General features: G+C 43.7%; 1 protein-coding gene across 3 annotated transcripts in view; it reads left to right on the top strand.

Moving 5' to 3' along the window:
- The window catches only part of EDA2R (ectodysplasin A2 receptor), a 132,086-nt gene that overhangs the window by 59,752 nt on the left and 45,452 nt on the right, over window positions 1–26,882 (top strand). For all 3 annotated transcript variants that reach the window (XM_068247669.1, XM_068247670.1, XM_068247671.1), the window contains exon 4: window positions 21,123–21,295. In XM_068247669.1, coding sequence (XP_068103770.1) covers window positions 21,123–21,295 — 173 coding nt within the window. The remainder of the gene's footprint in view (window positions 1–21,122; window positions 21,296–26,882) is intronic.

The following is a 26,882-nucleotide window of genomic DNA, read 5'->3' on the forward strand; positions in this document are numbered from 1 at the left end:
GCAGGGTGTATGAGGGTATATTTAATTAAAAAAAAAAAGAATAAGGGCATAAATATTAATAAAAAAAAATATTTAAAAAAATGATGGTAGGCGTGTCTTGGGGGTGTGGTTGGGGGTGTGGTTAGGGGTGTGGCCAGTGTCCCGGTTTCTTCGTTTAAAATGTTGGGAGGTATGCCTACTGCTATAGGTGGCCGCATTCATGCGTAGAAGTGTCTGCACAGAGGTGTCTTGGATGTGCAGGAGGAACCAAGTTTGTGCCTAGATTACTCCACGCTGCTCTGTATGCTTTACACTTGTAAGCCACAGGCTGCAGGAGCTCTGAAAGGCAGAAGCTGGCTCAGTTTGTGTGAGGGGTAATGGCTGGGAGAAACTCCACTCTGCTCTGCGTGTCTGTGTCTCACACAAGCAAGCAGCAGGCAGCTGGGGAGAGGTTTGTGAACTGAAAAGCAGGTGCGTGGTGGAGAAGATAAACGGAGGCTGCTGTGTAGTGTAATTAAAAGTATTTATTCTAACAGCGACGCATTTCCGAGAGCTCAACTCTCTTTCATCAGGCTAAAAACACTAGAGCACATTAGAGCAGATGGAGAGGCTTTCGGAGTGCAACAGGCAATCAATGGTGGATAGCATGAACGAATTGAATGCTACAGCCACCAAGGAGCTCAAAACGGACATTGCAGCCGTACGTGAGCGGACAAATGCGCTAGCAGATAAAACTGATGATATTATCAGACGTCACAATGCTTTAAAGGACGAGCACGTTCAGACCCAGGCAGACATAATAAACAAACAAAGAACACTTATATTGCGCTTTTCTCCTGGCGGACTCAAAGCGCCAGATCAGCAGCCACTAGGACGCACTCTATAGGCAGTAGCAGAGTTAGGGAGACTGGCCCAAGGTCTCCTACTGAATAGGTGCTGGCTTAACAAACATTAGAACCCTGGTTTCCTGTGTCAGAGGCAGCGCCCTTAACCATTACACCATCCAGCCACATCCAGGCATAAGATATTTAAGAATTGCCCAGGAAGACATAGGATAGGGAGCGGAGACAAAATGTACGCATCTGAGGGGTCCCTAACTCTGTCTCCCCGGATCAGCTTTGGGCCTACCTTTTGCGCTTGTTTAAACACTTGTTGCCTTCACTATGGCGGATGGGGGGTCTCAATGGAACACCCAGACTCCACACGATGTGATCTTTCACTACTATGAGAGCAAGCAAGCCCTACTATATGCAGCTAGGAATATGCAATAAATTGAGTTTGAGGGGGAAACTCTCTTGTTCTATAGCTATCTTTTCCCGGTTACATTGGAAAAGCATCGGGTCCTCAGACCAGTTATGTAGGCATTAAGAGAAGCAGGGATCTGATATAAATGGGGGTTCCCCTTTAAGTTAATTGCTACCAAAAAACTCCAGGACCTTTATCCTTCAGGATCCGGATGATGCTCCTGATTTTCTTAAGAGACTTGGCCTGGACAGTCCAGCCCTGCACGGAAGCCCTACTAAGAATTACTCTAGAAGGGATACTGATACTGACTCTGGCACAGAAAGGCGATCAAGTCAGCGAATGTCCACAGACTGGACAGTCCAGTTACCGCGATGTCAGAGTACCGGGGGTTTCGAATTTTTATCATCTTCTTCAATCCTTCTCCCGAATGCCCCTAATGATGGCAACTGGGGGAATAGGATCTCCTCATAGCTGATCTAATGCCGGTTCTCTTTCTTATATCATACTTTAGCTGGGGCATCTCAGTGTAGAGTTCACTGTAATTGTTCTTGGTTTAGTCCTTATGTTACCCCAAGTTCTGCTTATCCCTCTGATACACTTTCTTTTTGAGGACCAGAGGGTCATAGCAGAACCATGCCCGTTTAGATGTGTGGTGTTCTTGTACTATACATTTGGTTTGTTATGTTGTTTTTATTCTTAGTTTTTGTTTTTTGTTCATGCAGATGTGTTTAAAGTGTTTTATAACCATGTCTCGACCTTCAACCTCAAGTCTCTTAGCTATTCCGCTAATAAGCTGTATTTGGCTGTCTGCACACTCTCTAGCCAATTATTTTGGTACAGATAGTCTCTCTAAATGTTAAGGCGCTTTATTCCCCTATTAAGTGACAATTACTATTCAAGGAGGCAGAAAGGTTGCAGGCCAATATACTTCTAATTCAGGAGACCCATTTTAGCATACAACTGTAACGATTGGTGTCAGCACACAGTGAGAATCTGATTGGCCCTGGATACATGAAGGACTTGCTGAAGCTGCACCACACCTCTCACAACCTCAGATCAGCAAGTTCTATAAACTTGGTCACTCCCAGAGTGCACCTCAAAAAATCTGGAGACAGAGCCTTCTGTCATGCTGCCCCTACTCTTTGGAACTCCCTACCACACCCAGTAAAGACAGCACCATCCCTGGAGCTATTCAAATCCAGACTGAAAAGCCACCTGTTTAGCCTGGCATTTCCAGATTTATAAAATTCTTCCCCTGTACCACGATGGTCGGAGCCATGCTTATGCGCTTTGAGTCCCACGGGAGAAAAGCGCTTTACAAATGTTATTTGTTGTTGTTGTTGTTGATTGTTGATGATCTGCAGAATCATCAGACAACAGGCAAGAAGTATATATAGTGCAGCGCTCCTCAGCGCCGCCCAGCCCCACTCAGCCAATCACTCTCTGCGCTGGGATCAGCTGACAGTCCTGATCAGCTGATCCCTCTCCTATTGGCATAAAGGTCCTGCCTTCTAGCGCGCCCGCGCGTAGCTCTCCATCTGTGTGCACTACTAGGCTCAGACACACCAGACGCATGCTGCTGTGCGGAAACCGCCGGTCTGAACGCGGAGACAGCCGCCCCGCTGCCAGACCTAGCAGGCGGTGTCTCCGCAATCCTTTACAGTACCTCCCCCCCGAGGAGTGGACTCCGGACACTTCCCACCAGGCTTCCCAGGATGTGAGTCATGAAATTCTTTCTTTAATTCCTCCGCATGCATGCGACAATCTGGCACCCAAGCTCTTTCCTCCACACCATATCCTTTCCAGTGGACCAGATACTGTACGGAATTCTGCACTAAGCGAGAGTCCAGGATCTTTTCAATTTCATATTCTGGTTGGTCATCAACCAACACAGAGGGGGGGGGGGGGGGGAGAGGAATCCACGTGCACTGCTGGCTTCAATAGAGACACATGGAATGATCTCACACCTCTCATACTGGCTGGGAGATCAATCGCGTAAGTGACATTATTAATTTTCTTGGACACTGGGAATGGTCCTATAAATCTAGGACCCAGTTTGGGTGACAGCTGCTTCAAGGCCAAATGCCGAGTGGATTCCCACACTAAATCTCCTGGAGAAAACTTCCACTCTACGGACCGCCTTTTATCTGCCTGCTTTTTCTGGGTTTGGAAAGCTTTCCCTAGGTTTCTCTTAACCATTCCCCAAATCTCCTTTAAAGCTCTCTGCCAATCCTCCAGAGCCGGGAATGGTGTGGATGCCACCGGCAATAGAGCAAACTTCTGTGATCTTCCCGAGACTACCTGAAATGGGGAAAATCCTGAAGAGGAGCTTTTCAGGTTGTTGTGCGCAAATTCTGCGAACGGCAAAAATTTTACCCAATCAGATTGCGCATCTGCAACATAACATCTGAGGAACTGTTCTAGGGATTGGTTAACTCTCTCGGTCTGGCCATTGGTCTGTGGGTGGTAGCCTGATGAGAAAGCAAGGTCCATATCCAGTTGATGGCAAAAGGCTCTCCAAAACTTAGAAACAAATTGGACTCCCCGATCTGACACTATGTTTTCCGGAATGCCATGCAGCCGGAAAATGTGCTGGATGAAGAGATCAGCCAATTCCTGGGCCGAGGGGAGTCCTTTTAAAGGAACAAAATGAGCCATCTTACTGAATCTGTCCACTACCACCAAAATGACCATCTTGCCCTCAGACCTGGGGAGTTCACCCACAAAATCCATGGACACATGGGTCCATGGTTCACTTGGGACTGGCAAGGGTTGTAAAGTACCAACAGGGGCCTGACGAGAGGGTTTACTCCTAGCACACACTGCGCACTCTCTTACAAACTCCTTACAATCTGTTGCCAATGAAGGCCACCAAGCACATCTGCCCAGTAAATCCTGAATTCTGGTGGCCCCGGGATGACCAGCATTCTTATGGGAATGAAACAGTTGCAAGAGTTGTAGACGGAAAGGCAGTGGTACAAACATGACCCCATCAGGCTTCCCCTCTGGAACATCCTGTTGGTAAGGACTCAGAGTGACTGTCCAATCCTTCCAAGTTTCAGTGGCTGCCAGAACTACCTTCTGAGGTAGAATGGTCTCAGGGGCTGAGGACTGTACTGTCTCGGGCTCGAAACACCTGGACAAGGCGACGGCCTTGATGTTTTTACTTGCAAAGAACAGGGACCACCGGGCCTGGCGGGGGCTAAGTCTCTTGGCACCCTCTATGTACTCCAAATTCTTATGATCTGTGTAAACTGTAATAGTATGTTCTGCACCCTCCAGCCAGTGTCGCCATTCCTCAAAAGCTAATTTGATGGCTAAAAGCTCTCGATTGCCTATGTCGTAGTTTTTCTCTGCGGGTGAAAACCTACGAGAAAAGTAGGCACATGGGTGGAGTTTGCCCTGTAAGCCTGACCTCTGAGACAATACAGCTCCCACCCCCACCTCTGAAGCATCAACCTCCACGATGAAAGGAAAGGTGACATCAACATATCTCAATATAGGTGCAGAACAGAACAGTTTTTTCAGTGTAGAAAAAGCAGCATGAGCCTCTGCTGACCAGTGGTGAGTATCAGCCCCTTTCTTGGTGAGACTGGTGAGGGGCGAGACTATGGTAGAGTACCACTTTATGAACCTCCTGTAGTAGTTGGCAAAACCCAGAAATCTCTGGAGTGCCTTCAGTCCTACAGGCTGAGGCCACTCCAGGACAGCAGAAACCTTCCCTGGATTAATCGAGAGGCCGGATGTAGAGATAATGTACCCCAGGAAGGCAACCGAGGTCACCTCGAAGAGGCATTTCTCCAGTTTGGCATAAAGCAGATTCTGTCTTAACTTCTCTAGAACAAACCTAACATGCTTGCGGTGTTCCGAGAGATTGGATGAAAAAACCAGTATATCGTCCAGATAGACTAGGACGAACTTCCCCAACACCTCCCTGAATACCTCATTAATCAACTCCTGGAAGACGGCTGGAGCGTTACACAACCCGAAGGGCATCACCAGATACTCGTAATGCCCGTCGGGCGTGTTAAAGGCCATCTTCCATTCGTCACCATCCCTAATACGAACTAGGTTGTAAGCACCTCTCAGATCTAGCTTTGAAAAAATCTTGGCGTGGCAACCTGGGTGAATAAATCGTCAATCAAGGGTAACGGATAACGATTTTTCACTGTGATCTTGTTTAACCTCCTTGGCGGTAAAAAATTTTTTTCCTAATTAAAAAAATCCTTTTTTTTTTAAATTTTTTTTTTTTTGTTTCATGTAAAGCTACCAGAGTGGTAGCTACATGAAACACCACTAGAGGGCGCATGTGGCCCTCTAGTCCGATCGTCGCCGGCATCTATAGCAAACAGGGGAACGCGTATATAACGCGTTCCCCTGTTTGGCTTCTCCTGTCGCCATGGCGACGATCGGGATGACGTCATGGACGTCAGCCGACGTCCTGACGTCAGGCACACCCGATCCAGCCCATAGCGCTGCCCGGAACTCATTGATCCGGGCAGCGCAGGGCTCTGGCGGGGGGGGCCCCTCTTCAGCCGCTGCGTGCGGCCGATCGCGGCAGTGCGGCGGCGATCAAGCTGTGCGCGCGGCTAGCAAAGTGCTGGCTGCGCGCACAGCAATTTACAGGACACAAATCGCCCCACCAGGGGCTGAGATCTCCCCCTGCGCGGCATAGCCCGAGCTCAGCTCGGGCTTACCGCCAGGGAGGTTAAGCCTCGATAGTCAATGCAGGGACGGAGGCCTCCATCTTTCTTTTTTACAAAAAAGAATCCTGCCCCTGCTGGTGAACGAGAGGGACGGATGAACCCCTTAGCCAAGTTTTCTCTGATGTATTCCTGCATAGCTAGTTTCTCAGGCCCAGACAGATTATAGAGGTGACCCCTGGGAGGCATACAACCAGATCGCAAATCGATGGGACAGTCAAAGGTACGGTGGGGGGGAGGAGTTTATCTGCTGATTTGGGACAGAACACGTCAGCAAATTCTGCGTATTGTTTTGGCACACCTTTAATCTGAATCTTGGTGTTACCCATGGTTACTTTCGCTAAACAATGATGATAACAATGGGTAGACCAGCTCGTTAGCTGACCTGAAACCCAATCTATCTGAGGAGAGTGAAGTTGTAACCATGGCATGCCAAGAATGACGGTAGAGGTTGCCACACTCAGCACCAGAAATTGCTGATTCTCCTTATGTAGCACCCCAACACTGAACCTCAAATTCGGGGTTCAAGACAGAGGATGTCTACTTTGCAGAGGAGAGTCATCTACAGCAGTGACCAAAACCTGTTGGTCTAATGGGAGTATAGGAATCCCCACGTTTTTTGCAAACTCGTAATCTATAAAGTTAGCTGCTGAACCAGAGTCTACGAAAGCTTCAGTGGTAACAGTCTAGCCCTACCATGTGACTGAACAGGGAAGGAGCAAACGATTGTTGTTTAGAGGTAAAGACTGCGCGCCTAGGGTATTACCTCTGACTACACCTAGGCGGCAGCTTTTCCCAACTTTTTGGGACAATTCTGCAGCTTATGACCCTCCTTTGCACAGTATAAACAGTGCTGTTCTGTTTTCCTGCGATTTCTCTCCACCCGTGTCAATTTGGACTGTCCAATTTGCATTGGCTCTGGCGGAGGTGAGACGGGTGGAGCAGAGGCGTAGGAGACATATCTTACAGTGTTCTTACCACGGGTTTGTTTCTGATATCGTAATCGTCGATCAACCCGTACTGCTAAAGCGATACCCTCATCAATAGTTTTTGGTTCAGGGTGTCCCAACATCAAATCCGAGACTGCGTCTGACAATCCTGATAAAAAAAACAGTCTAATAGTGCAAATGACCCCCATCTAGCTGACACAGACCACTTCCTGAATTCAGCTGCATAGACTTCTACCGGATCCTTGCCTTGACGGGTCTTGAGCTTCTGCTCAGCAGTGGAGGCAATGTCCGGATCATCATAAATTATGGCCATGGCCTTGAAAAATTCCTCAACTGACGCTAAAGCCTCATGCCCTTCCTGCAGGCTATATGCCCAAGTCTGAGAATCTCCTGACAGAAGGGTCTTAATAAAAGTAACTCTCTGTGCCTCAGTTCCTGATGAATTGGGTCTCAGTTCATAATACGACATTACTCAATTTTTAAAGTTCTGAAAGTCAGATCTATGACCAGAAAACCTTTCGGGTACAGACATGCGTAAGTCTGTAACTGGAGGAGATCGCACTGTGTTTACAGCCGTCTGAAGGACATGTATGGACCCAGACAATGCTGTGATCTGGGTCTGATGACCGTCCAGCACCCTGATGACATTTTCCACCGAGGTGGTGAGTGCATCAAGACGGCTGTTAAGTGCGTCCATTTTGTTTTTCAAGTCTGCCGTTCTGTAACGATTGGTGTGAGCACAGAGAGAGAATCTGATTGTTGATGATCTGCAGAATCATCAACAATACAAATGTATACTCGATTATGGAACATCTGCAGAATCACCAATAATGCAAGTATGACTAACCTCTGGACACCAAATGAGTGAAGTACAATATGAACTGGAGGCTATCTCCCGAGGAGCGGGAGATGTAAATGGCTCGGCCAAGAGCCACCTGAGGAGCAGGTGGCCCTGGGCAGTGCAGAGGCTATCTCCTAGATAGCAAAGGCCTGGTAACCAAGGATCAGGTGGTAAACTGTACTGTAGCCAGAGAGAGAGACCACTGGCTGCTAACAGGCCGGACTCTCCGAGGAGCGGGAGCCCTGTATGCAGCTGACACCTGATGGAATGGAGTTACTGCTAGTACAGATCGACTGAGCACTCTGGGAGAGTGACAGCTGGAGTGGTCGGGCAGGCCAGGTCGGCAACAAACGAGCAGATAAGGTACAGAGAGAGAGACTGTTTCGGTAACCAGGTACAGGCAGGGTCTGGCAACAAGTAGGCAGATATGCAGAGGTACCGAATCAGAAGACAAGAGCAAGGTCGACAGAGCAAATGGTCATAACATATAGTATAACAATCTCGTAGACTGAGGTGTGAGTTCCTTGGTCTCGACACCCTGGAACTAGTCTAGAGTATTGTTACAGTATAGGTATAGTATTCTTAAACTCGGGTGTGTGGTCCTTGGTCACAACACCCCGGAACTGGTCTAAATGATAACACAGCAATGACACAGTATCCCTAAGCTTGGGTGTGAGGTCCGTGGTCACAACACCCTGGAACTGGTCTAAAGTATAACACAACAATGACACAGTATCCCTAAGCTTGGGTGTGAGGTCCATGGTCACAACACCCTGGAACTGGTCTAAAGTATAACACGGCAATGACACAGTATCCCTAAGCTTGGGTGTGAGGTCCTTGGTCACAAAACCCTGGAACTGGTCTAAAGTATAACACAACAATGACACAGTATCCCTAAGCTTGGGTGTGAGGTCCATGGTCACAACACCCTGGAACTGGTCTAAAGTATAACACGGCAATGACACAGTATCCCTAAGCTTGGGTGTGAGGTCCTTGGTCACAAAACCCTGGAACTGGTCTAAAGTATAACACAACAATGACACAGTATCCCTAAGCTTGGGTGTGAGGTCCATGGTCACAACACCCTGGAACTGGTCTAAAGTATAACACGGCAATGACACAGTATCCCTAAGCTTGGGTGTGAGGTCCTTGGTCACAAAACCCTGGAACTGGTCTAAAGTATAACACATAAATGACATAACATAATCTGGTTAAGTGTGAATTCCCAGGTCCTCCTGGTTCTAACACACTTTAGGATCTGACTGGTCTGAGCGCTCACACGTAAGTATTCACAACGGCAGACAACCAGCAACTCACAGGTAAGAAGTATATATAGTGCAGCGCTCCTCAGCGCCGCCCAGCCCCACTCAGCCAATCACTCTCTGCGCTGGAATCAGCTGACAGTCCAGATCAGCTGATCCCTCTCCTATTGGCATATAGGTCCTGCCTCCTAGCGCACGCGCGTGTAGCTCTCCATCTGTGTGCACTACTAGGCTCAGGCACACCAGACGCATGCTGCTGTGCGGAAACCGCCGGTCTGAACGCGGAGACAGCCGCCCCGCTGCCAGACCACGCGGCGTTGTCTCCGCAATCCTTTACAACAACACCCTAAGTTATATTCTAAACATTTCCCGAATGTATTAAGAGGAGGGGTTCCCTTCACTGTTTCCTGCTCATAGATAGATCCGCAGGGACATTACATTCTCGTTCGTGGGACCCTGGGTCAGACAGAAATGGTTCTGGGTAATATCTATATGCCCAATGTTCGTCCGGCTCATTTCCTTAGGCAGTTTAAAAAGAAACTCTTATTTCTTTCAACAGATTGTTGGCTTCTGGGAGGGGACTTTAATATGGTCTTTTCTGCAACATGGGGCAAGTCCCTAGCTCATCCTATAGCTACCCAATATAGAGTGTATTCTTATTCCAGAGAATTTCGTAAATAGATTAGAGAACACCATCTAGTGGATACCAGACAATACCAGAATCAGAATTCTTTATTCGCCAAGTGCGACAGGTGCCGCACCTGGAATTATTTGTGGACACAATGCAATTGGCATGGTGCAGACAGTGCAAATAACACAACAACATAGTGCGAATTATAAAAACATATCAACAGTAGCAACATTATAACAACCACAATGCATAGTGTGGATGGCAACCATATAGTGCAAAAATTAGCATTGAGAGTCTGTCTATGGGTGTGCTTTTATGCTCTGGGGCACCAAGGAGCTGGGGGGGGGGGGGGGGACTAGGAGATGGCATTAGGTGGATGGTCTGAACTGAGGAGAGTAATCGCTTGTGGGAAGAATGTGTTTCTATGCCTGGTGGTTTTGGTGGGGATGGACCTGAAGCAACTTCCTGAGTGGAGGAGGTTGAAGAAGTGATTGCCAGGGTGGGAGGGGTCATGTGTGATTCTGTTGGCTCTGGACCTCATTCTGGATGTGTGGAGAAGGTCCAGGGGAAGGGGGCAGGGAGGACCCGATGATCTTCTAGGCGGCATTGATAACTCTCTGGAGTTTGAGCCTACTCTAAGCCCCAGGGTCAGTTTAGCAGATTAGACTATTTTTTGCTTCCAAACTTTTTATACGTAAGATCACAGATTCAGATATTCATGAAATCACATGGTCTGACCACGAACCCATCTCGTTAGATATCAATTGTGCAACAAAATTTTGAGGCCCCTTTCACTGGCGTCTTAATCAATCACTCCTGAAGGACAAATTAATTGTTAATGTTCGGAGAGAAATTGGTTAATATTTCCGTCTGAACCAGGGTTCTGTGTCAAATCCTGCAATCCTTTGGGAGGCCCATAAAACAGTTATCAAGGGGCTCTTGATAAGAGAGGCGGTTCAAAAGAAAAAGAAGGATAAAGCAATTCTTGATTGGAGGCTGAAGACACTTAGGAAAGCAGAGCAGAGATACAAGCTTATCCCCTCTGATGCTGGGAATACACGGTTAGTTTCTGCCGCAGGTAGATGGCTTGATAGATATTTTCCGACATGTCCGATCTTCCGTTCGATCGTTTTGCCGCTCGATTTCTCATAGAAGTGAATAGAAAAAGATAAGAATAACAAGCGGAAGATAAGAGAATACAGTGGAGAATTCAGCGGCAAAATACATTGAGCGAAGAATAGAGCGGAAAAAACGCATCCTGTATGCCCAGCATACGGAAAACTAGATTGTGGCAAGCTGCCAAGGATAAGGTTCAAGTAATCGGGGCAGAGAAAACATTAGTTTGGACAAAACAACTTTTCTATGAGAGAGGTAATTAGCCCCACATTATTATGGCCTGAAAATGTAGGGAGTTTAAAAAGAAAGGTGAGATCTATGCAGTTTCTGATAAAAGAGGTAACGTTTCCGCTGACCCCTCGCACATAGGTAAAGCATTTGAGGTTTATTATACAGAGTTGTATAATCTTACCTCTGATCGGCCACGGGAGGGGCAGGGCGTGACAGTAAAAACTGTTTTAGATGGACTGAGAATCCATAAATTATCAGAGGAGCAACTTAAAGAATTGAATGCGCCTATTGATGAGTCTGAGTTCCGAGAGGTCATTAAAGCTTTAACCCTCTAGAAAAGCACTGGGGCCCGACAATTTTTCATATTTTTATTATAAGAAATGTAAAGATATTTTAGGCGTACAACCAATCACCAAGCCCTGATGAAGGAAGGCGTATCCTTTCGAAACGCGTTGGCATGATTGGTGGGAACTGCATGTGACATCACTGCGCAGTACATCCGATTTACGGGGTCACTTCCCCGCAGCAACATCTGATATCCAACACGGGCTCTCCTGTTACGAGCTAGCGGCCGCAGCCACATAGGATTGAGCATACTACCGGAATCTGATCCTCCTCTCCCTCCACTCTGGTCAGAACGGACTATCTCGCCTGCCATTTGGAGAAGCGCGCTATGGTAGCATGAGTATAAGGGACTGCCATCCATTAAAGAGACTCTGTAACAAATTTTTCAGCCTTAGTTCTTCTATCCTATAAGTTCCTATGCCTGTTCTAATCTGTTCTGGCTTACTGCAGTCTTTCCTAACTGCACTGTCTCTGTAATAAATCAATGTATCTTTCCTCTGTCCTGTTTGTCGGGCTAAAGCTTGATTGTGTGGAATGTGCAGGGCTGCTTGTGATTGGTAGAAGCGATACACACCCTCTGCAGGCCCCCTGCATACTATGAATGACTCACACACTATGCTTAGCTGAGCCTATTAGAAGCTGGTTAGTTTGTTTGTAAACACTGCCTAAAAATGTTAATTACAAGCCAGGATTGCAGCAGAGAGTGGCAGAAACAGCACAGAGGGGCACAGGAGAAAATAATGAATAGAATGGTATGCTTTTTATTGTAAGAATATTAGAGTACAGATTCTCTTTAAGGCATTACTGCTGCTAACTTCCCAGTAATCATTGAGGAAGCTGCATGCATGCTGTAGCTGGGAATGCTATTTTTAACCATTTATTGAACGGGCATGCTACAACAAAAGTATTTCAAGCTAGATTGGTTGATGCTATGATATATTATGGATATCGATTGAGATTCTGCTGTGAATTTACTGTGTGCACTAATCACTAATTGTGGAGCTTATGATTTTTTTTATACATCTTATCTGCATTTTTTAGAGTTTTTATTGTTTTCTGTGGATCTTATTGCTTTCGCTTTGAACCTCATTAGCTCTCTTATGTAACCAGGTTTCCAACTGGATACCTGGGACCGCCGTTTTGAGCGATCTAAATGGGATTATTTTGAACCAGGGATCCTATTGTTGGTCTGGTTTAGCATAGTGTATCTTGAGGTATTCTATTCATGAGCAATATTTTATTTTAAATGAGCAATATTTATGTGTATCATTATACTGTATTGGCCAATTTGTATTAAATTAGTTGCAGCTTCAAATAGCTTGGGCGCAAGAGTCTTCTTCTCAACTGAAAAGATATATTAGCCCCGTATTTAGCTAAAACATTTTATTGTTTTCTCCATGGTGATAATATCACCTCCACTATGAAGACCTCTAACATTATCATGATACATAAAGAGGGCAAAAACCCTCATGATGTTTGCAGTTACCGCCCTATCTCTTTGATAGATACTGATTTGAAAATCTATACTAAAATTTTAGTGAACAGATTATATCCCATTTTACACACTATTATAGATGGAGATCAAGTACGTTTTATTATGAAACGCCAAGCGGCCGATAACACTCGTTGGGCAATTGATATTATTGATTGGGTTGGAGCATCGGGAAGGCCATCTCTGCTTCTTAGTTTGGATGCAGAGAAGGCCTTCACTAGGATCTCGTGGACGTATCTTTTTGAGATGCTACAGCGTTTTGGCTTCTTGGGCTTAATCATTTCAGCTATCAAAGGCCTTTATTCTGATTTGCAAGCAAAGGTCTGTGTTCCCCTTACTGAGTCTTCATTATTCCCCTTATCTAATGGTACACAGCAGGGGTGTTCTCTCTCTCACCCTTGCTGTTCGTCCTCTGTATTGAGCCCCATCCATTGCTATTAGGGAGTTGAGATACATCTCAGGAATAAGTGTAGGCAAGAGAGAATATAAACTATACCTCTTTGCTAATGACGTGCTTCTGACGATGTCTTCGCCTCTCATTTCTCTTACTATTTTATTTAAGTTGATACATCACTTCGAATCCTTTTCTGGTTTTAAGATTAATCAGGACAAAACAGAAGCCCTTCCTTTACATATACCACAAGGGGAACTCCAACTACTACAGGATAGCTTTCATTTTAAATGGAGATTGAATAGTATTAAGTATTTGGGAATTCATCTGGGCATATCCTATCATAAGCTTTACAACCTTAATTTTGTTCCACTTTTTAATCAGCTAACAAAAGATGTAGATAGATGGAATGCGTATCAAATTTCGTGGATAGGGCGTATATATTCTGTGAAGATGAACCTGTTGCCCAGATTTTTATTCTTATGTGAGACTTTTCTGGTTCCTAGAGATCCAAGTGCTCCCACCATTTCTCCATACTCTAATTGTGAAGGTCTATTACTTAAAACAGATAGAGAGCTGGGTTTGAATTCCATGTAAAGTATGTAAAGTCATGCATTTTGGTCGTACCAATGGTCTAGCACCATACAAATTAAATGGGATACAGTTGGGGACATCAAACTTGGAAAAGGACTTAGGAGTACTCATCAACAACAAGTTAAATAATCGTACTCAATGCCAAGCCGCTGCAGCTAAAGCTAACAAAATTTTGGGATGCATTAAAAGGGAAATAAAAACTCGAGATGCTAGCATAATATTGCCCCTGTTTAACTCTCTAGTAAGGCCACATCTGGAATATGGAATTCAGTTCTGGGCACCACATTACAAAAAAAGATATTGCAGTTTTAGAGCAGGTCCAGAGACGAGCAACAAAATTGATAGGTGGGATGGAAGGTCTCACTTACCAAGAAAGGTTAGATAAACTGGGTTTATTTAGTCTAGAGAAAAGACGCCTTAGAGGGGATCTAATTAACATGTATAAATACATCAGAGGGCAATATAATAGCTTGGCGGATGCGCTTTTTGTCCCTAGACCTTCTCAAAGGACTAGAGGACATGATCTGCGCATGGAGGAAAAACGTTTTAGCCATTTATTTAGGAAAGGGTTCTTTACAGTAAGAGTGATTAAGATGTGAAATGCATTGCCACAGGAAGTCGTTATGGCAAACTCTATACCTGCATTTAAAGGGGGCTTAGATGCTTTCCTTGCGTTGAAAGACATCCATGGCTACAATTACTAGGTAATGCCTAATGATGTTGATCCAGGGATTTTATCTGATTGCCATCTGGAGTCGGGAAGGAATTTTTCCCTTTTGGGGCTAATTGGACTATGCCTTGTAAGGGTTTTTTCGTCTTCCTCTGGATCAACAGGGATATGTGAGGGAGCAGGCTGGTATTGTACTTTATACTGGTTGAACTCAATGGACGTATGTCTTTTTTCAACCAAAATGACTATGTAACTATACATTATACTATCTGTACCTGATTCGACCTCCCTTTCCAAACACAAATATATGGCGTATTGGGAGTCCAGATTGGGTTCATCCTTAGATCTACCAAATTGGGAAGACAGATGGTTAAATGCCCGTAAGACTTCTCTATCTACGCAGACCAAAGAAAATGTTTACAAGATTTTATTTCATTGGTATATGACTCCGACTCCAGATAGACTGAGTAAAATCCATCCCTCTACGTCAGATCGTTACTGGAGATTTTGTTGTGGCAAAGGTACGATTGAACATGTGTTTTGGTATTGCCCGTTTGGTACAATCTTTCATAAAGCTATCTTGAAACATCCCTCTATATCCTTGGACATACCTTTTAGGGCCCGTTTCCACTAGTGCGACGCGATTTCGCCGGCATTCCGACGCTTGTAAAAACGCATGCGGGTGCGTTTCCGCATGCGTTTTTACCCGCGATTTCGCGTGCGATTTCGCATGGCAGGGTGCCATGCGAAATTAACCATGACACTGCCAGGACCAAATAACATTGGGAAGGGTGCGAAATCGCGGGTAAAAACGCATGTACCAAACGCATGCGTTTTTACTATTAAATACATTAGCGGCGATTCGCACGGATTCCCGACGCAGGCGAAAACTGTGGGTCCCGCCGTGCAGATTTGGCCCGCTGCCAAATCGCTCCCGCACGCCGCACAGGTGGAAACAGCCCCATCCACTAACATTAGCTATGCGAATCCGCATGCAGTGCCCGCATGCGGATTCGCCCTAGTGGAAACGAGCCCTTAGGGAAACCTATTGGAGGTCTCATACCCAAAAGATGCTTAAAGGGGAACTTCAGCCTAAACAAACATACTGTCATTAAGTTACACTAGTTATGTTAATTAGAATAGATAGGTAATATAATCTCTTACACACCCTGTTTTAAAAGAACAGGCAAATGTTTGTGATTCATGGGGGCTGCCATCTTTGTCATGGGGGCAGCCATCTTTTTGGTTGAAAGGAGGTGACAGGGAGCATGAGACATGGTTCCAACTGTCCTGTGTCCTGATCACCCCTCCCAGCTGCACACGCTAGGCTTCAAATGTCAAATTCAAAATGTAAAAAAAAAAAATTGCACCAAAACAGCAGAACGAGAACAACAAAATCAGAAATCCCATCATGCTTTGCACAGCATCAGGGGAAAAAAGCCCGGGCAGTTTTCTTCTGTGCAGCTAAAAATGAGGCTTGTATAAGAGAAACAAAGTTGTGATGCTGTGAAACTGTTAAAGAAACACCAAGCCTTTTCAGTGCTGCTGAGTAGATTTTTAGTCCGGAGGTTCACTTTAACTACATCCTCATGGCAACTAAGATATCGATAACAGCTTTTTGGAAGAAGGGGACGGATCCCTAGAAAGAGGTGGTGATTCGCATAATCAGGTGGGTCAGGACGATGGAATATCTTACCCAATACCTCATTAGTGAATGAAAGGGAGGAGATGTTTAAAAAGGTTTGGGATTTTTGGGATGTCCATTATGAACGAGTAGGGTGGTGGTGGGTGGGGGGTTGAAGGTGTTTTCATCTACCTTTCCCTGTGTATCTTGACCCCTTAGTTCTTGTAGGGGGTAGAGTTGCAGTCTATTCCATAGTAGGTTTAAATATGAAGGATACTTAAATTTCATAACCTATCTGCATAGCAATAGTTTTTTTCTCTGTGGGTTTCCTTTGTTTTTTTTATTGTCTAAAATGCTATATTGAATTATGTTTCTGAAAATGGTTGCATGGGATTTGTAGAGTTAACGGTTGAGCCTGATGTGTTACTCGTTTTGAGCATGCCATCCATGTGTCATGTGGCCACTCAAGGACATTAACAGAATTGTCCTAAAGCCGATTTTATGATATCTTGGTTGTGTGCTTAGGGTCGTTGTCCTGCTAAAAAGATAAACTGAGCCTTAACCCCACCATACACTCTGTGACCAAGCATCATGGGTGTGAAAAAACTGCTGGCAAGGGGTCTTTGTGTTTGGAGTACCTGGCTGGGTGATGTACATATTTTACATAGGTGCAATGCTGCTATACTTGGTTTTATACACTTGTGTGCAATATATAATTTGCTGGATAGTGCCCACTTTTCCTGTTGGAAACACTAGTCGGACTGTGTTTGAATTATATGTTAAGGCACAGTATTGTTGAAGTACTAGCACATTATTTTTCTTGAAAGTTTACGATTTCTTCCACTTACAGATGATGAGGACACTGTGCTCATCGGGACCTTTAAAGCAGCAGAACTTTTTCTGTAACCTTCTCTAGATTTGTGCCTCGTGACAATTGTCTTGGAGGTCTACAGAAAATTCATTTGACTTCATACTTAGTTTGTGATCTGACATGAACTGTCAGCTGTGGGACCTTATATAGATAGCTGTGTGCATTTTAAATCCTGTTCAATCAACTGAATTTACCACAAGTGAACTCCAATTAAGCTGTAGAAACGTCCCAAGGATGGTCAAGGGAAACAGAATGCACCTGAGCTAAATTTTGAGCTTTAAGGCTGGGAATACTTGTGTACATGTGCTTTCTCACTTTTTTTTTCGTTTCTATTAATTTGCCAAAAGCTCAAGTAAACTTTATTTTAAGAGAATAGAATTCTGAGAAACAATGAATTTAATCTATTTTGGAAAAAGGCTGTGACATAGCAAAAATTTGGATGCACCGTGAATACTGTAATTTGATTATTCATCATGGGGCTCAATTCACAAAACAGGGTCATGCTGCATAGCGGGCCTACCTTAGTTATGTGTGCTGTAGTTTGCATCTGTTTTGAATTCAAGGTGTGTATTCAAGTCTTGAGGGGGCGGGGGGGGGGGGCGTTGCACACCTCTGTCAGTAATCATTTCAGTTGCAGCCTGAAAAGGAGCACTGCCCATTTTTTCACTGTTCTTTTCATGGCTAGCTGCCCCAGTTTTACACTATGTTTAATTGTTAGTTAGAGGTTAGGTCTCTTCCATGAGGATTCCTCAACGAGGTGGAAGAGTCTAGTACTGAACAATCTGTGCGCAAACTGTTTATTGAAAGCTAACATCCTCCATTTGTTGCATCTGTTTTGAATGCAAGTTGTGTAATCTGCCCGTTTATGGGCTCTGCACATCTAAGCAGCTGGTCAATTTGGGTGCAGCCTGCATTTGGAAGTGCTGCAATCTCCTCCTGTTGCACAGAAACATTTTTTGTTTACCAAGTATGACTGGACCGTACCTGCTGGAATTGGTTTTGGCACATACAGGGAACATACAAGCCAGAAAGTAGGAAGCAAAATAATACTCAATAAACAGTGACAGAATAAGTGGGCCATTAAACAAGAAACAGAAAACAATGAGCAAAAGCAACCTATGGGACGAAAGGTGGGGAGGATGATTGGGGGGGGGGCAACCTGGAGTGAATTCAAGAGTTTGACAGCGGAATGGAAAACGTGCTCCTATGCCTTGAGGTCCTGGTGGAGATGGCCCAGAACCTTCAGCCTGATGGGAGCCGACTGAAGAAACAGTAGCCTGGGTGAGAGGGGGCATTGGCAATCCTCATTGCTCTGGAACACAGTCTGGAGTTATGGCGGAGGACAAGCGGGGTAAGAGGTTTCCCAATAATCCTCTGTGCTGATCTGATGACCATCTGGAGTTTGTATCTGTCTATAATGGAGGAGCGGATGTATCTGATTTCCTAAGCTATGCCAAACTTTTTTAGTTGTACAAGGAAAACTAGAATTTGCTGGCCTTTCTTCTGGGTAGCGGCAGTGTTGGCCTTTCAGCTCAGGTCATCAGATGGTTGTACCCAGGAGGCAGACACTGGATACTCTTTACATTTCTATACCGTCGATATAGATCAGAGGTGGATAGGGGTAATACTTCCTGAACTTGATGATCATCTCAATGGTTTTGGCTGTGTTGAGGACCAGCTTGTTCTCTTTACAACAGTGGCATAGTCTATCTACCTACTGGCGATAGGACTGCTTGTCATTGATGTGCAGTTGTTTGTGTAGAGGGAGAGCAGGATCATTGACAAGACGCAGCCTTTTGGGGTTCCAGTGTTGGCTAGCCCTGGATCCCAATGAGGCTTCCCACAATGTCCTTTGGTCCCCATTGCTGCTCGAGGGGCCATGCTCCTCTTCTGGCATGGGCACGTCTGCACTGTAGCATGGAGCAGCCTGTGCATGAGCATAATACGGCCATGCTGGTGCTTGAAGAGAAGTGTGGCCCCAATGAGATTATGATTGGGGCCATATGCCCTTGTCGCTAATCTTTGGAGGGTCCGTGAGCAGCAACAGGGGACAAGAGGACACAGTGGAAAGTCTCATTAAGATCCAGAGGCTTTCCTCTTCTTAGGGAACACTTTAAATAGTTATTAATTCTTTCCTATTCCAGCTCCATGGATATGTAAATCACAACTGGTATTATCTCACATATTGGCCCAGGTGCACACAGCACATGTAAGATTTAAATGGAATCTGAAGTGAAAATAAAGTTATGATATAATGATTTGTATGTGTTGTACAGCTAAGAACTAGAACATTAGTAGCACAGATATGAGTCTAATATTGTTTTCAGTACAAGAAGAGTTAAGAAACTCCAGTTGTTATCTATGCAAAAGAGCTTGTCTGAGCTCTCCAACTAGTTTAATCTACAGTGTTCTTTTCTGAAGCACTTATCTCAACTTGTCTCTCACTGTTTCTTGTTTGTTTAAGGTTTTACTGCAGAGCTAATGATCCTTTGAACTTTCCTGCTCTGTATCATAGTTTAAAATACAGAGTATAGTTTATAAACTGCAAATATTAGAAATTGATGCAATATTATAAAAAAAATAAGCTATATACAGGTAGTCCCCGACTTTCGAATGCTCGACTTACGAATGACCCGCCGATACGAACGGCATGGATTCAGTGTTTCCATGGGAACATTTTTCAAATTGGACTTTAAAAATCAAAGAAAAAATGGCTTTTAAACTTGTATAAGCAGGCACAGAGGGCAGAGGTAACACAGAGGGGGACACTGGAGGCACAGGGGGACACAGAGGAGGTACAGGGGACAGAGATAGCACATTGTTCCGACTTGAGAACAGATTCAGGTTAAGAACCAACCTACAGTCCCTATCTCGTTCGTTAACCGGGGACTACCTGTAACTGAAAATAAAAATATGCTACACTTTTCTATGCTACTAATGTTTTATGACTTATCCGTACTGCACATACAATTCATTATATCATAAGATTTTTTTTCGCTTCGGTGTCACTTCAAGACAAGTTATGCAAACTATGTAATATTTTTTACGTAATAGTGTAACTTGTGTTGATCATAATGAGTAAGGTCTATTTCATGAAATGTTGTGTAATTTTTGCAATTATAATTATGATCGTAATTACTATTTTGTGGTTAATCGTGGGTACTGAGTGACTAATGTTGACCAAGTTGACCAGTAATGTCAATTATGTAAGTAGTATTCACGATGTTTGATAATGCAAGTTAAAGAGAACCCGAGGCGGGGTTCTGAGAATAAAATCCCCATACAGAGGCTGGGTCTGTCTATAGAGCCCAGCCTCTGTTGCTATATAGTTCGCCCCTAAGCCCCCCCTGCGCTCTACAATACCCCCCTAAAACACAGCCGCGCTGCTGATACGCAGCTTGTCAGAGCGCGCTGTGTTTTCCTCTCTCCTGTCAGTCTCGCCGCTCCCCGCCTCCTGCATCGCTCCGGTCCCCGCCCGCGTCCCTTCCCTCCCCGCTGATTGGAGGGAAAGGACGCAGGCGGGACCGGAGCGATGCAGGAGGCGGGGGGAGCGGCGAGAGTGACAGGAGCGAGGTAAACACAGCGCGCATAGCACGGCTGTGATTTATGGGGTATTGTAGAGTGCAGGGGGCGATTAGGGGCGATCTATATAGCAACAGAGGCTGGGCTGGGCTCTATAGACAGACCCAGCCTCTGTATGGGGATTTTATTCCCAGAACCCCGCCTCGGGTTCTCTTTAAGCAACTTATATAATGGTGTAATGGTTAAGGGCTCTGCCTCTGACACAGGAGACCAGGGTTTGAATCTCGGCTCTGCCTGTTTAGTAAGCCAGCACCTATTCAGTAGGAGACCTTTGGCAAGTCTCCCTAACACATCTACTGCCTATAGAGCGCGTCCTAGTGGCTGCTGCTCTGGCGCTTTGAGTCCACCAGGAGAAAAGCGCGATATAAATGTTAATCTTCTTTTTTTTTAGTTTAATGCGTGTTACATAGTTTGTATAACTTTAGTTAAACCTTATGAGCACTGTGTGCACATGTTATGTTTAACGTTGATTATGTGTATTTGGGCTATTATTACATAATTTTAAATCACACAAAAAAATCAGAGAGCGCAGGTGAACTCAGTTTCTACTGATTGCTTGCAATAATCAAGTTTACTGCTTTAAATGTTTTTACAGGAATGTGGCAATGGAAAGGACATTCAGTGCATACCATGTAAACCTGGGAGGTATAAAGAAGACCGTGGACACCAACAATGTAGAAGATGTCTGTCCTGTGCAGTTATAAATCGAGAGCAGAAATTGAATTGCACTTTAACAACAAATTCACTGTGTGGTGACTGTCTCCCAGGGTGAGTGTGTGGAGAGTCTGTGTATGCTATTGTACAGTAGAGATAATAGGATTCAAGTATGTCAGGTTTGCCTGCAAACTATACAAAGATATAGACAGTATTGAAACTGGCCACTCCACAGATAAACAGCATCATAGTCAGAAAAAAAGAAATGAGGGAGTGAGGGCCCATAAGTAAATCATACATTAAATTAGTTATACATTAGTTACAAATGTTATAAAACATTAGTTATAAAACGTAACTTTTAATTACAAAACTTGTATCATGGTCAAATGTGACAAGTACAATAAACGCACACACAAGGGCCCATATGCAATTGATTTTTTCATGTTACATAGTTACATAGTTATTTTGGTTGAAAAAAGACATGTCCATCAAGTTCAACCAGAAAGCAAAGTACAACACCAGCCTGCTCCCTCACATATCCCTGTTGATCCAGACAACCATAAAACATCCATATATCACGCCAGTGTGCAGTAATTGGCCTAACCTACGTTTCACAGCTTTTTTAACAGCCATTTCTGAAGAGGCAATCAGTTACAGTTCACAGTTCATAACAAAAGACAAACATTTCTATATTTCCAGGACAGAATGTAAAGATTAGTCCCCAAACAAATTAGTTTCCCAAACAAATCTATACTACCAATTAAATGCAATCTCAACAGCATATTTACCATCAGAAAATATACATGATTGTATACTGTATTTTTCATATATAAGACACACTCTTTCTCCACCATAAATGGGAAGAAAAAGTCACTGCATCTTATATGCCAAATACAGGGAGTCCCGGATTTACAAACAAACGATACAACCCGCCGCAATGTCGTGACTCCCTGTATTGTTCCCATGTCTCCTAGGCTCCCCCCCCCCTGTTCTCCTCCACTCCCCCTGATAAATGAAAGCAGCAGCACTGCTCCCCTAGTGCCAACTTATGCTGATGATGCAATCAGCAGAAGCTGTCACTAGGGGAGCCATAAGGGAGAGGAGAGGTCTTTCATCACCGCAGGCTTTGATGGAATAGGTGAGCCGTGCTGCCGCTGCTTTCATTTACTCAGGGGGAGTGGAGGAGAACAGGGGGGGGGGGTGGAGGAGAACAGGGGGGGGGGGGGCAGAAAGTGACACACGGAGCGCCTGCCAAAATATACAGTAGATCAAATATCAATTTCGTCTAATTAGCCAATTGGGTAAATGAGTATGTCCACTAGGGGTACATATATATATATCTAATTGGCTAATTAGACACAGACCATTTAATACTTTTCTGCTGGTGGACTCAAAGCGCTCTATAGGCAGTAGCAGTGTTAGGGAGTCTTGTCCAAGGTTTCCTACTGAATAGGTGCTGGCTTACTGATTAGGGAGAGCTGAGATTTGAATTCGGGTCTCCAGTGCCAGAAGCTGAGCCCTTAACCAGTACACTATCCAGCCACTGCTGAATTAGAGACAATGGATATATGGAGCATTTGATGTATACCATGATCTATATTTTCTTTAGAGGGGAACTTCAGCTTAAACAAACAGACTGTCATTAAGTTACATTAGTTATGTTTATTAAAATAGGTAATATAATCTCTTACCCAACCTGTTTTAAAAGAACAGGCAAATGTTTGTGATTTTATGGGGGCAGCCATCTTTTTGGTTGAAAGGAGGTGACAGGGAGCATGAGACAGAGTTCCAACTGTCCTGTGTGTTGATCACCCTTCCCAGCTGTGCGCGCTAGACTTCAAATCTCAAGTTCAAAATTCAACAAAAAAAAAATTTCACCAAAACAGCAGAACAAGAACAACAACATCAGAAATCACATCATGCTTTGCACAGCATCAGGGGAAAAATGCCTGGACAGATTTCTTTGATGGGGCGGAGCTTAGCTTCTGTGTAGCTAAAAATGAGGCTTGGGTAAGAAAAACAATGTTCTGATGCTGTGAAACTGTTAAAGAAACACCAACCCTTTTCAGTGGTACGGAATAGATTTTTAGTCTGGAGGTTCACTTTAATTGTATTTGTTACATTTCTCCATTGTACAAGCTTTGTAATTAAAAGTTACGTCATATAACTAATGTATGATTTACTTAAAGTGTACCAGAGATCAAAGATTAGCCTGTATTTATACTTACCTGGGGCTTCCTCCAGGCCCTTGAGGTCCAATGGAGTCCCTCGCTGTCCTCTCCGGCTGCTCCATTCTGCCGCTATCCAGCCCGGTATACTGTCCAGTCGTGCCATTCAGCACATGCGCGGCATGGCTGCGTGCGTGCCCCCTGTTGCGCAGCCGCACCTGGAAGCTTTCTGCACCTGCGCAGTTTTAACCAGCCTGTACTCCTGTCATTTTCTTTTCAGTCCCCTCCTTTAAATTGTTCATAGGCCAGTACTTCAGCCTTCTTCCACTCCATTGCCAAGCAACACTTCAGGTTAAAACAGCCAGTTTCAAACCTTACCTGCCTTGTATGAAAAGGTTATTAGACTGTGACAGTAGATGTAATCTTCTTGGGCTTGATGAATGCTTTTGGTTTTGGATATCTAAACTGAGGTCTATTGCATTAGAAAATAAAGTCTGCAGATACTTCCCAAACTGACTTACAGATCGTGTCCACTGAGTTGTGATTCGAATTCCAATTAGGCCAGCGTTGAGAGTGGTGAACCAAAAGTTAAGTTTTGGGACCTTTACTAATGGTTTGAAAATCATAGCTTAAAAGTGCTACCTCTGAGTTTTCAGATGTTACAAAACTTTCTAGTACTATATAGTCTACGTAAAGTGACTCTGTTTATACGATAGCCTAGATAAACAAAATGGCTGGGAAATGAGTTTGCCAATCAGATTCAATGTGGATACATGTAAATTATGATCTTGGGTTCTACCATATAAACTTACAAGTTACTTATGATTTGAAGGGTTAATTAGAAGAATCCATCAAAGCAAAGATTCTGGGTGTTCTTCTAGTAGTTGGCAGACTCTAAGGCTCGGTTCACACTATGCTGGACTAGAACTGTGTACATTTAGAATGGATCTGTTTCCTGGCTCTGATGGATCCAGTACATTCATACTTCTATTGTGTTGTCTATTGTTGTATGTACAGTATTTGCATCCGTAAACATTTATTTTTCTCTGTTAAAAATGGAGCAGTTCTCGGGACAGCAGGTGGCAATATCCTGTTTTCTAATTGTGCATGTTTCTTTATATTTGTATGCAGTGTTGTTATGTTGTTGTTTTTTTTAAGTTTGGAGAGTGTTAGCGTGGTTCACTAATGGTATTTGTTTATGTTGGGCTATTTTCCAGCTATTTTGGCAACTATTCAAGATGGAATTGTTATACCTTGATATGTTTAACTTAGGATGGAGAGGGAGGTCTTTATTGAATATTATCAAATAATAATGATAATATTTTTTTTAACTTTGAGTATAATCTTGATATCATTCACTTTTAGATGTGAATATTACTAACTGCAAACAACAAATTAAAATGAAGAAGTATTTTAAGGAAACACATCAAAATGGCTCTATACCCGGTTGTTGGAAACACTCCGTAAAAGTCAGTTCTACAGAATATTAGCTGTATAACTTTTCAGACAAGGAGGATTGTCAGATCTGTTACACCAAATCCAGTTTGTAAACTCTTACAAATCATTTTGCCACTTATGGTAGTTAGAGCAAAAAGAATCTCACACTCAAATTGTATATTTTGTACAGATTTTAATTTTATGAGCATAAAAATAAAAAGAATAGTACTTAATTTAAAATATTTCTTAAAGGGAAACTGAGGTGAGAGGAATACTGGCATATTTTACTAATTGAAAACACTGTAAATTACCTGTCTGTCCTTCTGATCCTCTTCCTCTATAACTTTCAGTCATAGACCCTGAGCAAGCATGCAGATCAGCTGTCTCTGACTTAAGTCAAATTGGATTAGTCACAGGCTTGTTTCAGGTGTGTACTTCTGACAGTACTGATGCCAGAAAGATCAGCAGGACTGCCAGGCACCTGGCATTCCTTGAAAGGAGATAAATATGGCAGCCTCCATATGCCTGGCACTTCAGGTTCCCTTTAGGTAACAGCTATATTGATAGTCCTGTAGACTTACAAACACATCTGTCTTTTGAAAAAGGTTTTTTTTTTCTCAAATGTGGTCAATGTTATTGACGTTGGACTTGTACAAGTCAAATAAAAAACAGTTTTTAAAGGGAATGCTGTAAATCAAGATTTTGGGATTAAACATCTTTACACTTGTGAAACCAAGTTTGCAGTGTACTGATTAGAATGTTTGTGTGGCCTACAGTATGTGGGCTGCACTAAGAAAAAAATAAAAGTAAAAACTCTGAGCACTTACATAGTATGTTTAATATTAGAAGGATGACTAGTGAAATATTCTGTATTCTTGTATTTCTCATAAGTGAGTGATCTTAAAGGGAACCTTAACTGCCGTGGAAAAATAAATTCACTTACCTGGGGGCTTTCCCAAGCCTCCTGCAGCCGTCCTGTGCCCGCGCCGGTCCTTCGGTGCCCTCCGGTGCCCTCCGGTCTCCCTCCGCCGCTAAGTTTCGTTTTCGGACGACTGCCATTTGTCCTCGGGCCACTTCCGCATTCCCCGTCGTAAACTGCAGTAAAGTGCGTCCGCATGACGCGTTTGACGTCATGCGCATAACACGTTTGGCGTCATGCGGACGCGCTTTACTGCAGTTTACGACGAGGAATGCGGAAGAGGCCCGAGGACGACTGGCAGTCGTCCGAAAACGAAACTTAGCGGCGGAGGGAGACCGGAGGGCACCGAAGGACCGGCGCGGGCACAGGACGGCTGCAGGAGGCTTGGGAAAGCCCCCAGGTAAGTGAATTTATTTTTCCACGGCAGTTAAGGTTCCCTTTAAATATTTGAAGACCGGTATTATTGAGAAAATTAGATTACATGGGCTCAACAAGGTTAGGGGAAAGTAACCCAAATTGTTTTATAACTCTTGAAGGTTTTATAAGGCTATGTGGCTATAGATGTAAATTGTGATTTTAGCCACTAGGTGGTGGTAACGCATTATAAATTTCTTTTCACTGTTACTTTTTTTCCTTTAATTTTATTGTTATTGATTGATAAAGCCCAAAGATATTTCATGGCACTATACAGAGTAAGAACAAAACATGAAGTACATAGTAATGACGACAATAGTATACACAAAATATAGTCACTGCTCCATAATACAGAATTGGTAGACATACCGTAGTAATGACAGTGACTATTGTAATATGATGAACAAAATATATAGTGAATGTCAATACACATAAGGATGAGAGAGCACTGCCCTTGCGAGCTTACAATCTAAGGGAATAGGGAGGAAACAAGAGGTGGGGTAGTATGAATTTTACTATGAATGTATAAAAATGTTTATGATTTGTATATAGTTTATTAGTGATATAAATATATATGAATAGCTATACTTTATATGTTGCATATATAAAGGTTTAATACAAAACAGATATGTTATGTTATGTGTATGTAATGGCAGTTTCTTATATGGATTGGTATAACCAAATGAAAAATTATAACTAATTATACATTTTTTTTTAAATCATACAAGTGTACAAGTATTTAAATGCAGGTTACATTTTTCTC

Source organism: Hyperolius riggenbachi, chromosome 8, assembly GCF_040937935.1.
Source record: "Hyperolius riggenbachi isolate aHypRig1 chromosome 8, aHypRig1.pri, whole genome shotgun sequence".
In the NCBI taxonomy this organism is placed as follows: Eukaryota; Metazoa; Chordata; class Amphibia; order Anura; family Hyperoliidae; genus Hyperolius; species Hyperolius riggenbachi.